The 17654-nt window shown below is 37.8% G+C and overlaps 1 protein-coding gene across 1 annotated transcript in view; it reads left to right on the top strand.

Moving 5' to 3' along the window:
* The window catches only part of LOC149299986 (cell surface hyaluronidase CEMIP2-like), a 40632-nt gene that overhangs the window by 19440 nt on the left and 3538 nt on the right, over nucleotides 1–17654 (top strand). Inside the window, exons 7-19 of the mRNA XM_089485491.1 lie at nucleotides 472–641; nucleotides 1060–1269; nucleotides 1541–1746; nucleotides 1877–1946; nucleotides 2150–2278; nucleotides 2398–2483; nucleotides 2689–2820; nucleotides 3193–3228; nucleotides 4556–4708; nucleotides 5430–5607; nucleotides 8929–9144; nucleotides 12225–12433; nucleotides 17266–17448. Coding sequence (XP_089341617.1) covers nucleotides 472–641; nucleotides 1060–1269; nucleotides 1541–1746; nucleotides 1877–1946; nucleotides 2150–2278; nucleotides 2398–2483; nucleotides 2689–2820; nucleotides 3193–3228; nucleotides 4556–4708; nucleotides 5430–5607; nucleotides 8929–9144; nucleotides 12225–12433; nucleotides 17266–17448 — 1978 coding nt within the window. The remainder of the gene's footprint in view (nucleotides 1–471; nucleotides 642–1059; nucleotides 1270–1540; nucleotides 1747–1876; nucleotides 1947–2149; nucleotides 2279–2397; nucleotides 2484–2688; nucleotides 2821–3192; nucleotides 3229–4555; nucleotides 4709–5429; nucleotides 5608–8928; nucleotides 9145–12224; nucleotides 12434–17265; nucleotides 17449–17654) is intronic.

The raw sequence follows: 17654 nt of genomic DNA, 5'->3' as shown, positions 1-17654 counted from the left end.
ATACCTGTTGGAGAACCATTCTTTATAGCTAGAGAGGCAATATAGTCGCACAATAAGCTTAGTAATCTGAAATACATGGGACATCAAGGCTAGAGACAAGTGTTGCTTTCTTATAATGGTTGTGCTGTCAGAAGACACATGATGTATCAGAACTTAATGGTTGAATTGCAGTTGTTTTTAATGTTAGAAACTCAAGGGTGAGCCATGATATGTGAGCCGAATAAGAGGAATATTCTGAGCTTGTACTCCAAGGGTAATGATCAGAAGATTATAAAATGTACTATCATTCCTTAAAGCATATATGAGATGCAAAAGTCTCTTCTTGACGTGTGTGCATGTGAAGGAATGAAGGGGAGTGCTTACAGTCTAAATATTTAGCACTGGGGCTATTCAATTTTCTAGCTAGTTTCAGATAACGTTTTCATTTTTAGCATTCCTGGAAGTCAGTGCTAACTTCAATCTGTCCCCTAGGTAGCCCACTATACATGCACATTGGGGAAGTTGTTGATGGAGTCGACATGCGAGCAGAAGTTGGTCTCCTCACAAGGAATATTCTAATCAAAGGAGAAATGGAAGATTCTTGTTATGGGCACAACCATTGCCAGTTCTTCAACTATGACACCTTTGGAGGTCAAATTAAGGTCAGAGCGGAGAATGCCTGGAGAAGACGTGTGTGTATATATATATATATATATATATATATATATATATATATATATAATATATGTTTCTCCTCTGGTTTTCCTGGTGATGAAAAATAACAGATTTGTGAAATGCGGAGTGATTTCTGAAATTTCTTGGACTTTAGAATTTAGTTCACAGAATCTGGAATAAATCAGTTCAATCGTAACTTGCAGTGAGATTAAATTATACCGTTATATATTTAGAACCTTTTTCCACTGTGAACTATTTAGAGAAATGAAAAAAAGGAGACTTATAATAGATACTCTAGTTTGGAAACTGCATGTTGCAGACCAATTACACATATAACAGTAATCTGCTCATATGACTTATTACAGCAGTAATATGACATTCTTTTATTATTTTCTTCTCGTTCAGATTCAGAGGCAGTTCAGTTCAGTTCATCTGTCAGGGGTTGAAGTAACGAACATGGGGCAGCAGCTGCTAGGCAGTTACCCAGTACATTTCCACATTAATGGAGCTGTTGATGAAGAAGGAGGATACAACCCCCCGACATACATTGACAACATTGCCATTCACCACTGCTTTTCAAGATGTGTCGCTATACATGGAACTCATGGGCTTCTGGTATGAGACTTTCCTAATGTCTATTTAATGTAGGGTACAGCTGTAGAAGTAAATGCTAGGTGTTAAGACACTATTAATGTAATGCTGTTGTGCAACAGAACCTATCAAGGGCTAATATGAAACATTGAATATGATAGCAGATAAGGACCATTCCTTGCACCTAGTCTGCTTGTTATTTGGTCCTTCCTCTTGTTAACCAGAATCTTAGAAATTGTGTGCAATCTGTAGCTATATAATTTTTTAAAAAATTATTTTGCACTTTGATCATCAGGTGAAAGATACAATTGGGTATGATACCCTAGGGCATTGCTTCTTCCTCGAAGATGGAGTAGAACAGAGAAATACTTTTTATCACAACCTGGGGTTATTGACAAAGGCTGGAACCATCTTGCCTACAGACCGCAATGAAGCCATGTGCCTTGCAATCCGGGATAATGTTTATGGGGATTATATCCCAGTACCTAGTACTGACTGCATGTGAGTGATTTTTGAAGCATGCATTCCAAAATAATAATATCACCACGTGTGTGTGTATACATGATATATATTATATAAAGCTTTTTGATGTTCCTGTTTTACCATGTAATGTGTTTTTTGCCACCCGCAGGGCCGTCAGCACGTTCTGGATTGCACATCCTAACAACAACCTTATTGGAAATTCTGCAGGTGGCGCCCAGGTAAAACATGTCTTTTTACCGGATATGGGTTCACCCAATTTCATAAAATGTCTTGCCACACTCCGAATCATATATCAAAACTTTGACTCATACAACTCTATATTTGCAAAGTAATATGCTTATGCTGTCTGTTGTGCTACTGTTCTGTAGTATCACGGACAGACACTTTATTATTATAGATATTTATCTAATCTTCCTTGCAGGATGTTGGTATATGGTTCATATTCCATAAAGTCCCATCAGGTCACTCAGAGGGACAGTACCCTGAAGGACAATCGGAGTTTACACCACTGGGAATCTTCTACAACAACAGAGTACACTCCAATTTCAAGGTAACGTAGCTAATAAAACATGTAACCTGCCTTATTAATGGAATATGATTTATTTCCATTCAAACACTTACTATATTTTTGTTAGGTAACGTTATCAAAATTACTCTCTGTTCTTTAAGGCTGGTTTATTCATTGGGAAAGGAGTCAAAACAACAGTTGCCAATGCATTGAACCCACGGGAGTATCTCACAGTTGATAATGCCCGGTGAGTACCCCGGTCCACTTAACTTGACCTTAACGGTCTATTTAACTTGATCTTTGCATCTATTAACTGCTTATGTAGATCACAATAATTTAAGGAGCAAATGACCGTGTCCTCCTTCATTCTAGTGTATAATCTCAAACATTGTTGGCGCAAGTGCTTTGGAGTCCCCTTCTTTTGTTATATTCTATAAATATTCTGCTTTTAGATTTCGTCCCCACCAAAACGCTGATCCCACTCAGCCTCGAGTACCTGCGGTCATCGATGGTCTGATAGCTTTCAAAAACAATGACCATGGTGCATGGGCCAGAGGGGGGGACATCGTTTTCCGGAACTCAGGGTAGGTCTGAACCATGGTTTGCATGCAGTCCCAGGTCTTATCTGAATGCTCGAAACATGAAAACTATAGACACATTGTGCCATCTTTGTTACTTATCTGACTTACCCAAAGTCTTTAAAACCAAGTGAAAAAGTTACTTTGTATGTATATTTAGTATTGGCGCAGTCATATATCATGTGTAAATATGTAGCTTAACATGCTTGATAAGTGTTTAAATATTACAAATTAAGCACATTTTATTTCTAATATAAAGCCACACATTATGGTTACTAGTCTTTTGATATATATATATATATATATATATATATATATATATATATATATATATATATATATATATATATACATTGACTGTGTTGTTTTTTATCTTAGGTTTGCAGATAATGGAATTGGACTCACATTAGCAAGGTATGAAGGCGTTTAATGGAATTCATGTATTCTGTAGCTCAAATACAGATTCTCTGTCTCCGTCTCAAATTTTAAAGTAGATGACCTTTAGCACATTAATAGAACCAAAGTAGATTTTACAGACCGGAACACTACTTAAGCCTAATGGTTTACAGACTAGCATAAGCAATGTACATTGGAGACCTACGTTTACATGTGTACCACGAAAGCAGTGGTTTTGACCTTCTCCTCTCATGATCTATATGATTATTGCTCTCTGTTAAGTTTTTTCTTCCCTATTTTTAAGTTCCTCATCATTCCTTTTGTAACGGGCTGATAGAATATGAGGGAAATAACTTCATTACAGTAAACTAATAAAAGTTAACTTTTTAACATGGTTACCTGCTAAAAGCTACACTCATAGCAAAAAAAGCACACATTTTAATAAATGAAAATATGCCCAAAGCTGTAAATGCAACATTTCCAATTTAGTAAAGGCCAAGTAGTTGAGCTAATGGAATATCTGACATTGTTTATTTAATACTTGAAAAAAATATTATGTGTACATATTGTGGACAGGTCATCTAAAAAAATGTGTATTAGTGATCAGCAAAGATCTCTAAATTTAAAGGAAATTGCAGCACTTTTATCTGTAAAATAGACTAGTTTTAAGGAACATTTTCCTGGAGAATAATATCTGGAGTGCTGTTCTCTCTCTACTGCATGAATCTAGGCCGTATTTCCATCTCATTCCTGGGTTTCTGTCACTTGGCGTTCGAGGAGCGATAGTGTTTTCCTAAGGAAATGACCACTTATGCTTTATGCTATCTCCCCAACCTTCCCGTTCTGTCACCTCACCACATCTGGCGGATTTAACTCCCCACCCTTTCCACATCCACTGCGAGAAGTGAACACAGAGTGGACTTAACGCTTTGCTTCGGACCATGAATCACTAGAAAATTTATGTAGACCCTCTACTTACTTTATTTAGTTTTTTGCCCGTTGCCAAACTTTTTCTCGCGCATTAAGAACCTAGCGCTAAACCAGTAATTTTCACACCTCATAATTAAATTCCTAGAAACTTAGGATTTTACATGTACGTCAACATTGTACATTGGGTAAGACTTCGTGTGAATTATGTTAATGTCTGTAATGTTTATATTAGGTAGTCCTTAATACGGCTCTCAACTGGTCGATATCATTGATGGCTCCATTCAATTCTAAGCAGCTAGCTTGATGAATGTACTGCTCTATTCACTTCTGTACTACATTATTGGTGAAATTCTATTTATAAGGGACACACATATTCCAATGTTATTTAATAGTAACTGAAAAACTGTGTTTTCAGTGATGGAACTTTCCCAAGTGATGAAGGTTCCAGCTTGGAGATCTCCGATTCCATCTTTGTAGGAGAAAGTGAGAATGTGGGCTCACAAGGGGGACAGAACAGCTACTGGGGACGTGGAGGTTCAGGGGAACAGAGGTCACTTCCACGGAACAAGTAAGGTTCCCAACGGGTCACCAGCCCATTACATGTACCTGTCATGCCCTGTTTGTATGTCTTCTTCATAAATAAAAAGGACCTACTCCCCTATTTTGAAAAACAAATTTAAGATGAGCATGGGTTGACATAAGGCTATTCTAAATTTGCTTTAAGCAAATACATATGCTTTTTGCTTTAAGTCAAACGTTCCCTTAAGAGCTCTATACATTATCCCATCTAAATTCATGGATTTCAATTACTTTGGTGGTTGCAGAGACAGTTCTCAGATAGGAGAATGGTTTATAGTGTACTTTAGCTTCAACTGCTCCTCACCCATGATTTGCCATTCATGTCTTCTTTGCGTTGATCTGTATTTAAACCTTTGCTTACTAAGAATGATAACTTCTCATTAATAATGTTACCTGCTCTCTATACAGCAATAACCAATGTCATTATATTGGGTTTTGGGTTTTCGTTTGTCCAGTTTCCTCCTTGTTAATTGTTACAGAAAAAATATAGAATATAGATTTATTATATATTTTTAGATATTTATTATACAAAATACACATTTATTTCAGATATAATTTCCCTTTTCAATTGTGATAAAAATATCCTGATAGATGGCATCATCATCTATTAAAAATAGTTTCTCTAGCTACATACAGTTTATCCCGTAGAACACATTCAATTCCCCTGCACTTCTATTTACGGTAACTAAGCTATAGCTTTTCTTTTATAGAACCTTCCCGATTCGTGGCTTTCAGATATACGATGGGCCTGTCCGGCTGCATAAATGCACTTTCAAGAAATTCCTCCCCACTTCCGACAGACCCTCCAGTGCAATTGGTTTCTCTTTGAAAAATTCTTGGCAGGTCACACCTCAGAATAATGTTTCCCTGATTAAGATGGAGAGGAATGTAAGTACCAACAACAAAGTAGTCACCATGATGGATGAGAAAACATGTAGGATTTGTGAAAAGAAAGTAATATTTATCATTGTTGGCAACGAACTGGAAATTTCATCCATCCTAGTGCATTCTCAGTGTACATCAAAGTAACTGTAGGACATGTAAAGACGTTCCTACTGAGATGGTGTCTTGTTCAGGTAGTAAGTCTGGTTCAAAAGTAGAGGCATGAAAGCTTCTATTAATGCACTATTAAGGAAGATGACATAAAGGTCTGATATAATTATTCTTGTTCATACCCAAAATCTTAATCTTGTATTCCCCCCTCTTGTAATGGTGCTACAGAATCTACTGGGGCTGTGTAAGTAAAATTTAATGTGATTGGAGGTTGGTGAGATCCAAGTCTATGTCATTTATATTCAGCTTTAGGAAAATGAATATTTAATTTACTGTAGAAATGCCCAGCTTTGTAGCACAATATCATATGAGCGTTTTCAGTTTAATCTGCCAGGAATTCTTACAACGCAAACTCTTGTTCGGAAGGTAGGTTGAGTGTAATACATACTAGATAATAGATAGAATGGAGGCTTTGGAGGTCCTTGTAGAGTCTTTGATCTCAGCCTAACAAGTGTTTGTCTTGGCTTTTCCCTGTGGAGTTGGACGTTTTTTGGAGGTAAGCCATTGCTAGCTGTGTGTGGCGCAGAGCTCACTGACCTTTTGTCTGAGATGTCATTTAGCTGAATTGATATTCATTTCATTATCTACCATAAAGCTAGGATATTGTCTAAACCCGATCTCTTGGTTACGTCCTCTAATGCCAAAGCCTGCTGAGTCTTGCAATGGAGAGAAATAAAATTGAAGAGCGTTTAACGTACTTTGGAAGTGGAGATTCGACGGCACATTCGTATGCCATGTTTGATTAATAAATCTGCAGAACATTCCCATCCCTATAGGGTTCAGTCAAATAATTCTGAACAAATATAAATCTTGCAAAACTGTTGTTCAAACAGAGAACGTCTGTATGAGGAGAAAGCTGTGTCCACAGAGTCCCACCTTAACCAAATGACCCACATCCCATGGCGTGATGCTGACGTAATATCAGGTTCCCCGTGTAGTGCGTACACAAATCTCTTGTTCGGTGATTGAGTGGCATTTTAATGTGGATAACTTAACCTGAAGATGCATATATCCTCGTGGACCTGTGCCAAACTAATCAGGACAAGACCTGTTGGCATTATGATATGTGCTGAAGTCTATACTTACGACCTCTTGGTGGATAAAGAGAAGCAGAGAGTAGAATGTGGATCCGGCCCCTTTATATGAGTGATGGAGGGTCGTTCTGCAAGATCTTGTACACCATTATCTCTGAGCTGTAACACTGACTATCTTGCTAGGTGAACCCAAGAATTTGGGTTAACTAGTTTACCTTTATTCATGTTGGTGCAGATGTACAATATCCAGAAAAAGAAAAGTGTCACCAAAAGTAAACAAATTATTCATTTAAATAAATCATTTTGCCTTTTATTAACATTACTTAAACAATTTGTATCATATCCATTGTCACCAATGCCAAAAAAAGGTTGCTTTGGAAATACAGTTTATTTTTAGGGTTTAGGGGACAATACTTGGACAAAAAGAAAAAGTCAAGCTACAGTCCTATAAAATTAGGAACATATGATCACTCTATGCAGCTGTCCGTGCATAGATTATATGATATTTAAGACCAAAACTATCATGCCTTTTGAACAGCTGTAACATGTAATGGTGCATTATTGGTACCACACAGATATTTCTGTTTTTAGAGCCATTAGAAAGAAAATAACCCAAACCCGTGTACTGCAACAGTTGCTCTTCGCTTTCTTGGCACTTGCAGGTTAAGAATTAAATGTGTCTTTTCTAGCGCTAGAATGAGATGTTCCACATGTTAAGTGGGATTTGTGAGATACTTTGTTATCATACCTGCACTAGGCAGCGCCTCCAGAGTGAAAGTATCCTGCAAAATTAAGCAGTGGAATAATGGCCGCTATCTTCAGCTTTAGTGTCAAGTAGAGTATGTAGATAATTGCGAAGTACCTTATTGCGGCACCTTTTCTGTGGAATGCATTAAAACTGAACCTGGCAGCAGTTCGTCCATTCCCTGCTCTCCAGGTGCCCGGCATGAATGAGTAAGCTCGAGGCACTTATCATATATAATCATCTGTACACTTTGCATGGTGCCCAACACATTTTCATTTACCCTTGTTTAGGACTTAAATCCTATGTTGTGCTTTGCCTGAACAAACAAAACTAGTATTGTTTAGCTCAGGCTTGATCCACATATCTGTTTCCATACCGGCTTTGGTTGTTTATGGATGATGGGAGTTGTAGTCTGACAATGGAAGTTGGTTGGAAAACAAGGCTTAAATCACCTGGTGTTTATCTGCCATCCGATATAGCTGAACACAGGAGATAAGCAAGAAGTAAAAATACCACAGCAGGAAACAGACTGTGTATTACGCTGTTTATTACACTGATCGCAGTGTAACACCATGTATTTTTTTCAGATATAGACACTTCTTGCTCAACCTTCCATTCCTTTACTAAATATTTTCTCTGTGTTCAACATGCTACAAACAGCATGATTTAATATGATCTTGGAAATGCGGGAGGGATTGTGTAATCACTTACAGCAATATGGCTATAATCATGTGTAGAAACACAAGGATCAGCTAAGGTTCTCCTCATTTGTCTCCTTATGCCCATGGTACGTACATTCTCTCACCCATCTGCTATAGGTAAAGTCGTAATGATCAGTTCTTCGGCCAGAATTAGTATGATAATACTTTCACGGTGCTATGTCGTCTGTATATCACACTGTACTGGTGACTGCCCTACAGAAAAGGTCCTTGTCATTATTACATATAATAACATATATGTGAACACTTATGGTTTTAGTATAATAGCTGTTAACGCTGTAAACCTTACGTGTACACTCAAATATATTTGAACCCTTTGCTGAAGAGACAGATATGTGTTAATAGCCCCGAATGCACTGTAATGCTTGTTTCAGTGAATGGCTGTGACACAAAACTTGCCGATTCTGTCTCCATCTCTATTAAATATTACATTTATTAAAGCCAACGTTGCTTACTCAAGCTTTACCGGCTCCCAACCCAAACTTCAGATGATCTACGCAACTTACTGTTATGATCTTGACAGTCCATTTTTTCTCCCACTGCCTATATTAACCACTTAATATTTTCAAGACAATTTAATGGCAATGAAAGTCAGTTATGTATATAATTGTAACCATCTCACTCTGAGGTAAAATATTTTCTTCCTTTTTTTTACCAGGTTGGGCTCAAAGTGTTTTTTGGCCGGTCAGGGCAATGGTTTGGATCAAATGACTATGATGGAGACAAAACGTCGATATTCCATGACCTAGATGGCTCAGTAACAGGATATCCTGACACGTTTGTGGGGCGGGCAGACAACTTTCTTTTGCGCCATAAGGGCTGCCTTACAGTGCCTCGGTGGAATGGAGTGATATGCACTGGCAGATATGCGCAGGTGAGCGTCAGCTTCACACCATTCACTAAATATACATACTCCTGGTGGTTTAGATAACCAGTATATTGTGCAGTTTGTCTACTCTGGACAGGAATGTTCTTAAAACCTTAAGGATCCTTTTTTTAAATGCTTCCGCAAAATAAATCCCTTGATGAATGGGTTGACATAAAGGTCAACCTACTGTAGAACACTGTCTGCTGCTGAATTCAACTGATCTTTTTAGAAATGTTATTCATCAAAGAAATTAGGGGATGTATGCAGTTGAGCTGCAGTGGAGTGGCCTGAGCTACTGGGGTGTATATGCAGAATTAATGCCGAACAGTCCCATTAACACTGGGCTATCATCATGGAAATTCATCATGGTACACCAGTAAGGCAATAGCTGGCACTGAGTGTGTTCAGGAGTGAAGCCATGAACATAGGGAATGAGTATTTCTTAGCATATGGATTAGAGTTGTAAAGTGTGTGGGGGGTAAGCTGATATAGAACTGCCTTGTTATAGCATGAGTACAGCTGATGGATAACTTTCTAGGTGTTCTTGAAACATTACTCTATTCTTTTGATTGTCTAGTAGCCCTTAACTGATCAAAGCTGCCTGAAGGCAATGGGAGTCATAGTTCAGAAAGTACTGGAGAGCTACCTGTTACTCCACCAAACTCCAGTGTTGGACTCTTTCTCATCTCCTTTCATATTCCGCTTAATAGTAACAAATTGGCAACAAAAAGGTTTAAGCATCTTTTTAATTATGAAAACCAGATGCATTTGCTACATCATCATTAAATAAATGGTTTCAATTAAAAGCAAGAACTGGATTTTTCAAACGTCCTCTGGTAGCACTGAACAGCATTCATTTTTCAGATTCCTGGGTAAAGAAGCGCAGATATTATATCTCTTTTTGCCAGAGACACATTTCCTGAGCCCAAAAGTCTTCTTTTATTGCAAATTTGAGAAAGCGACTGCAATTCCACTTTTGGAGACTTAAAATCTTTATAAAAACAGTGCGTGAGTCAGCCCTTCTAGATTAAATTGACTTTGCAGATATCCAAAATAGACGTGAGAAATAAAAAGTGGCTGATCCACACATTTTATTTACAACTAAAAGTCACCGGTTTTGAAAGTGTTGTTTTTGTTGCTCCTTATAATACAGAGTTAAATGACAAGCAGACTATTTGAAAGAAATAATCAAACCTAAAAATATCCAGATAAATATAACTATCTGGAAAAGTTAGTATGTGTTGTTTCCTGATTCTAAACTGAACATTATGTAGTCCAGATTTTAGTGGGCAGTTGGCTATGGTCCAATTATGTTACTCCCCACCCGCTGTTCCCTGCAGAGCTAAGGCATTCTGTGTAAAGCGCACTTGCACTCTTGCACAGCTAGATGGCAGTGTTGTTCACCATGCAATAATACAGAACTGCTGACAGATGGCATTAGAGTTTGTAGATTATTGTTTTCAGACAAGCAATATTTAGTACACACCAACGTACAACATATAAAAAAATAAAGTTTAATATTTTTTGTATGCTTTTACACTTTCCAAATCTTGTTTTTTTGGTTTTTTTTTTAAGATTGTCCCTTTTAACATTAAACAGATCTTACCATTAATATCCAAGGTCTACCCAATCTACATAGTTAGCCAGGTAAGCCTATTAAGGTTTATTGTACCTGGAAAGTCATCTTCTAAGTAACACAGTATATTACAGATAAAAGCGAGGGAGGTTCGTTGTCACGGAACATTAAATTTCCGTGTGAATTTTTATTTCTACCTGTAACTTGTTGTTTGGTTTCCTTGGCAACAACAGCAGGCTGCGTTCCTTTTAGGGGTGGAGTCCATGCTGTTTTTTTCACCCTTTCTCAGAGCTCATAATTGACTTAATGCCTTTGTGTCTGTAGTTTGCCCTAACACCATACTTTGCACTGGGTGTAACAGAATAGAGCAAACACCCTTAGATTTCCAATGACGGCACGCACCATAAACATTATTGTACAAGATATTCTCTTTTTCTACAAATGTTGCCTTTCCTAGGGAGGAATTCTGCAAAGCCTCCCCTTTATGAGAAAGATTTTTAAATCTTGCAAGGACAGTTCGTACCCATTTCTTTATAATCTTTACTTTTTTTCCCTCTGTCTTTTCTTGTAGCGTTCCCACGTTTCTTAATGAACCGCTTAAATATATACAAACACGTATTTTAATTCAAGTTAAAAGAAACACGATCTGATATAATAATATTTCTCATGAATTTAATACATTTCTTATCATTTTTAAACACTTAATTTAAATTATATGGAAATATGTAAACACCTATTTACCTATGTTTTGGTTAATTGGCAGGATATTCAGATTTGCACTAATACCAGATGTGGTTATCTTGATTTATGACTTTTTGATGTAATATATGTATAGTTTAATTGGTGAAATCTTTGGTAGTCGTATCATTGATTGAACTATACATTATGCAGGGCATAATTTTCTGTAGAAACTGACCAGGGTTGGCCCTTCATATTGCCTAATCAAGGCAGTAAGATGGAAACCCATCCTGCATATACTCCGTGTTTTGGGGAATAAATCCATATTAGTCTCTTAAGGGGCTAAATGTTAAAGTTTGACACTGAAACAAATAACATTAATTGAGACTCACCGTTGTTTAGTACTTTAACACTTTAATAACAACCTTTAAACCCATAGAACAACCAGAAAACCCTGTAACTGTTCACATATGGGATCGTTGCTATATGTTTTGCTCGGGAGTCAGGCCGATTTTTGCATCTACGGGAAGGGTTTTCTATATTGGAATTTCTAGACCATATATATGTGAAAAACCACGTTCTTTTCTTTGTAGTGTAAACACATTCTTCCACTTGGATCAATTCCTCATCCCTTTTTTCCCGAGAATTACCAAGTATAATAAAATGATTTTTTTTATTGTGTTTCATTATTTAAGTTGGAACGACCTCAGACTGTGAACATCTCTTAAGTCGAAAGTTATAAAAAGTAAAATATTTATGGAAACCACATGCTCCCATTACCTGATTTCACAGTGTATGTTAAATACATATATATGCGTTTCTCTCTTCATAGCTTTATATCCAGGCGAGGCGCCCCGAGAACCTCGCCATATTGGTTTCCAGAGCAATTTATCCATCGCATCCCCTGAGACTTGTTGGTGTGAATAAGGGAGCTCCGTTCCAGCAATACCAACCAGTTGTGATGCTTCAGCAGTCGTATACTGTCCGGTGGGAGGGCCAAGCCCCTAGAGAAGTCATTCTGTACCCGATCAACTTTAACAGGTAAACACGTACTGTTTGGTACTCCATTAACAGGGTGATTGTATTCGTGTCTTACTTTGTAGTACCTTTTGAGGTACTGTGCCATTAGGTGAAAACAATGGTAAAGAATTCTTGTGGTCAGCAAAACTGGTAAAAGTAGAGCAAACAATGTATTGGATTGTGATCGCCTCCGCTTTAATACTTGGGGCCCCAATTATTCATTATACATAACCCACCATTTTTCTGTGTAGGCACTTACATTACACATATCCGAGCATTATACCCACATAGCGCATAGTTCCACTATTGAGAAGCACAATAGTATCCTAGGTAGCATATTTGGAAGCTATTTGGGATACCCCCCCTGCCAAACACAGATATTACTTGCTACATGTAAATCGCATTGTGCTAAGTTCCAGTGGTTCTGCTAGAACAATAGCTTATGCGGCCCTGTATAAATGAATAATAATATATATAATAAATAAATTAAATGAGTTACATCTCTTGAGAGCAACTTCACTGAGTGAACTATGCATCATGCAGGGCCAGCTCAGTTCTTCTTACAGAGAAATTGGCCAAGGATCGCCCTTTTATAATGCATAGCGAGTTCAAGGATTTGGCACCACAACTTTCCTGCAAAGTCCCTTTACATCATCTGTTTGTAAATAAATCCCAAAAATTGATCCCAGGCAAGTTGACATAAAAAGTCACCCAACATTCATAGAGAAAAGATCTTAGAAGTCCGAAGAAGGGATCTCGGAGTTCTTGAAAATATATATGATGCTAGATCTTACTATGTAATTGTTGGTCCACGCAGTAATTTGTTACTACCCCACCATAACTTTAAAGTGAGTTAAATCGTATTTAGAGGCATCCCGAGGCACATATCTCTATACGAGTGTAGCAATGGTTTTCAACAAGCAATGCGTAATCCAGAAAGCAGGAATTGCTTATTTAACACTTACAAGCAAGATGGGGATTCAGTGTGGATTTTAAATTTATCTATTGCTGGATCAAATGATATGGGAATATCAAAGGGATTTTGCCTAGTAGGCTTCTTTCTTTAACCCCGCCAACACTACGGTTGTGGATGTTGAAATGATTGTAGTTTGATTATCACCAGATGAACATTTTGGATAATTAGTAGCAGTGTAGCCTGCAGTATGTTATATAAATTTACGTAATTATTGATACCAGAAGCCCAACATGTTCCCGTCCCGCTGAATGCCTCACACCATATGTAGGACCCGGCAGCCTGCAACTATCACTAGCGACACGTGACAATTGAAATTGCTCCACAACATGTCCCTGTCTCGCCTTCGCAAATAATTCGCTGGATTTTTCAAGTTTCAATCAGGGCTGTCGGCGAAGCCTTTGCTTCTGAATAGCTTCCAGGGAAAGAGTCTTTGTTCTCTGTCAGTTCTGATAAGTGCCAGAACTTGCTGCTCCAACACAACTCCTAAGCATGTGTTACGGCTGCCAACGCTTCTCAGAAAACAAATTGATTTTTCAAACAGAAGCGTATGGGAAAGTCTAAGGCGAGGTGCGGTGACAGTTAAAGGGTGGAGAGTGTCAGCGTGAGACGCATGCTCCGGATCGGGAGATCACGGCTTACTTGGTTCACAGCAGTCACGTACACTCTTGCTTTTGTACAGTCTGTATTCACGTGAGCGCTCTGGCACAGACTGCATAAGGGATGGCGGTTCCGTCGCCAAGAGCTTTACTATCAATGATGTGTTTGTTTTAGTATTCAGAAACCTATGTGTTTGGCAGGCTGCATCTGCTACCGGGTTTTTACCAGTACAAAAATATCTAAACAGTTTTTCAAAGTCTCGACGGAACAATTGTGATATTTTTCTGATCCAATGGATGTATTGTTTCTTTGCGTTTAATATCATGTGGTAAAGTAAACTACAGCAACAATTCTGCATGACTATTCCTCCTCGTTCATTTATTTCTCCCTTGTTGTTGAGTTGATGACAGTTGTTGATTGATTTAGGCAGCCTTTGTAAGGTTAGGTGAGAAGGGAGAGAATTATAGAGATTGATTGTGCATTCTGATTGAAAAGTTTTCGATTTCATCATTTCGTATGAATGTCCAAATAAAAACCAGGCCTCCCAGAGGAATCAAAAGTCCTACAAAATCCATCCAAACCGAAAGGGCAAGAAACAAAACTCATTATCCCAAAAATAATGTACCAAAAACAAAACAAGACATTTGTCCAAATTGTTTGCACAAGTCTATTAGGTAATGCTGACTTTGCCACAGGCTGCTGCCAGTATCTGTATAAGAGGTGGACTTTTGATTTCCATGTGTTGTTGGTCCAAAAGTCTTGTATAATAATTTTGGTGGTCCCAAACCATACCAGATCTTGTTTGTAAATTGAATCATATCCTAGTTTCTTAAGTATTCTTATTTAGCACAAATATTTAGCTTCATGCATCTAGTTTCCCCTTAACACTATATTAAAAAGAATGAATGTATATTAGGTGCATAGGTAACCTTTCCCGTGCATATGTTTATAGTAATATATTGTGGATGAAAAATGCTTCCAATGAATACTAGGAACGCACATGCATAGACTGGAAGTAAACATGGGGAGGACATGATTCATTGGGACACAAAAAAAAGGCAGAATTAGCAAAGTTTGTACAGTATTGTTCAACTTCGTGGAGTTAGCCTGCAGCTGGTGGAGCTTAGTTTTGGAAATGTAACATGGAACTCTGTATACATCCCACAGTCTCAAACATGGGCTCCTTTTCCATGGCTTAGGCCGATGACTCAGATGTTTTTCTTTTTCATTTTGAGCGCTAATGGTGTCATCCTTTGGTATTTTTTTTTTTTTTTTGAAATAATATATCCCAGATTATTTTGCAAAGTGGCATTCTGCATTTTAGCCTTGAAATCCTCAGGATGTTGTATGGTCGTAAAGGATAAAAGGATGCATACATTGTTCAAAGAAAAAGGAAAAGAAAAATAGCAATCAATAACAAGAGAACATTTTAAAAGCTATTTCCACATTTAGGGCATTAACACATACCGTATAAAAAGTAAACTACCATGATGGAAAATAAAACATTTATATGTACTGCCACATGGTGTCATAAAAAGGGACATGGCCAGCAAATGGAATATGTGTTTTTTAAGTGAGTATAAATTGTCTTCTAGACTCAAAGACTCCCTTTAAATGGGTATTTGCCATGAAAAAATAAAGTAATGTAACAGTGAGTGAAGGATAATGTTAGACATTCATTTGTGTTATTTAGAGTCCAAATCTCAGCATATATGTGTTGGTCCTGATGGTCATTTCACCTCCTTCTTCCCATAGCATGCCATTCTATGATATATATTTAACTAATGGCATGCAGGACGAGGGCACCAGTCAATGGTCCATGTTTCGCCTGGCCTGTACAATCCGTTTTATCATATTTATGGAATTCATCTAGTCTTTAAAGCTATGAATAAAATAATTCATAACATAATTTTGAAACTAATTGGCCTTCCCAGTTTTCTTTAGTAGAATTCATTTTTTGGTAAAGCATATGTTAACAGAATTGATTTCTACAGGTCCCGCATCATGTCTGTAGGCCACATGCCTATTTGGCGACATGACCCCGTCGGAAAGTAAAAGATGCTTTATGCATTAAAACAGAAATATAGTGCATTCAAAGTAGCATTTACTGTTGTCGCAATGATACATTATGGGTTACTTTATCTATATTTCATTTATGTAGCAATAGGAAACAATGGTTACTTCTTAATTTTAAGTGGGGCATCAGGTTTCATTTAGTTGGTTCAAAACACCCAGCTTAAATTCTTACAGTACAAAAAGTAATATAGGGTAAACATTAAAGAAAAGAAAAAAAAAAACTTTTATTCATCTTTTATAGCCCTATTCCTACAGTAATTTATAATCAGTAAATGGAAATTGTCATTGATGCTTGAAAAAAAGATGATGAAATGTATTTTCTCTAGAGAGATATCCCTGGCTTAGTACTTTGCTGGCATGTTGTTTACAGCGTCTCTTGGTACACGACTCCTTTTTGGGGTAAGCTCCGGTGACCAGTCCAGGGGGTACTCGCAGAATGAGAGGCAAAGCCCATAAGAGAGTTTGGGTTTATGCAGTGCACAGTTGCTGACCCGGAATATTTTATGTGGTTTGGATTCCATACCCAAACCCCAAGAAAAGATATTTTGCTCAGAGACATTTTCGGTTTTGTTACAATGAATCCCAGCTTCACACAAATAAATATTAATTATTTAGAGCTGACCAAAGAACTGGTGAACATTTAAGGTCTGGCTCTTTTCCAGCCGAGGAATGTCTTCCAGATTGAGGAATTTTGGCTGCTGGAGCCGTTTTTAACCTGGAGTGCTCCCGGGTTGTAACTTTTACAGAAAGGCAGTTAGAAGCGACTCTTTCTTTTGAAATGTTTGCAAATTGAGTGTTCTGGCCCACTTAGCTACCTCTTGAATGCATTCCCATCGTCATCTTGATGAATTGCAGAGAAATCATTTTTTTCCAGTATGTTAGCACAAAGACTTTATCATCATCTGGGCAATCAATATATGACATCTGATGAAGGCAGCTAAACACTTAGGAGTCATCCACCATGAAGAATGGTGAGGGTACCGGTCTACACAAGTATATGTGTCTTTTTTTTATTAAAGCAGAAAGGCATGTTTTTTTATATAGCCTGCCTTTTTATGTGATAAATACCGACCGCCCGCTCCGGCACAGACTAAGGAACTCAAACCTGAATATAATGCTGGACGTTTTTGACCATCATCATGCTGTGTAGATAAAGAGGGCATTGCTACACAGCATAACATGCCTTGGTTTCTACCTCCTCTAGGGGAGACTGGTTGCAGATAGCTTTATGTTACCCAAGAAGCGCTGTATTCCAAGTTATGGCAGATGTTTACGATCGCCACACCGGAAGGGTCCACAGCGTACGGCACTACTCCTGGGCTCATTCCATTCACCAGGCCTTAAACCCATCAGATGCAAGACTATTTTACTTCAGCCACGAGTCAGGGTAAGTGTCCTTCCCAGTCCTGTTTCTGGGCAATAAGGCCAGCATTACAGTGAATTGTTTCATGGTTATTTTTACAGAGATTTTCCATAATTGTGATCAATCCTGGCCGTTTCTGAATAAACACTTCCTTCCCTATTTACTCCTTCTATACGTATATATGTGCTGGAAATGTTCTACAATAGAAACGCACTCCTATAGTTAATATT

This window comes from Sceloporus occidentalis, unplaced genomic scaffold, assembly GCF_023333645.1.
Source record: "Sceloporus occidentalis isolate IW3139 unplaced genomic scaffold, rSceOcc1.0.p SCAF_26, whole genome shotgun sequence".
Lineage (NCBI taxonomy): Eukaryota > Metazoa > Chordata > Lepidosauria > Squamata > Phrynosomatidae > Sceloporus > Sceloporus occidentalis.
Note: the sequence above shows the minus strand (reverse complement) of the source record. Positions and strands in the feature narration are given on the sequence as shown.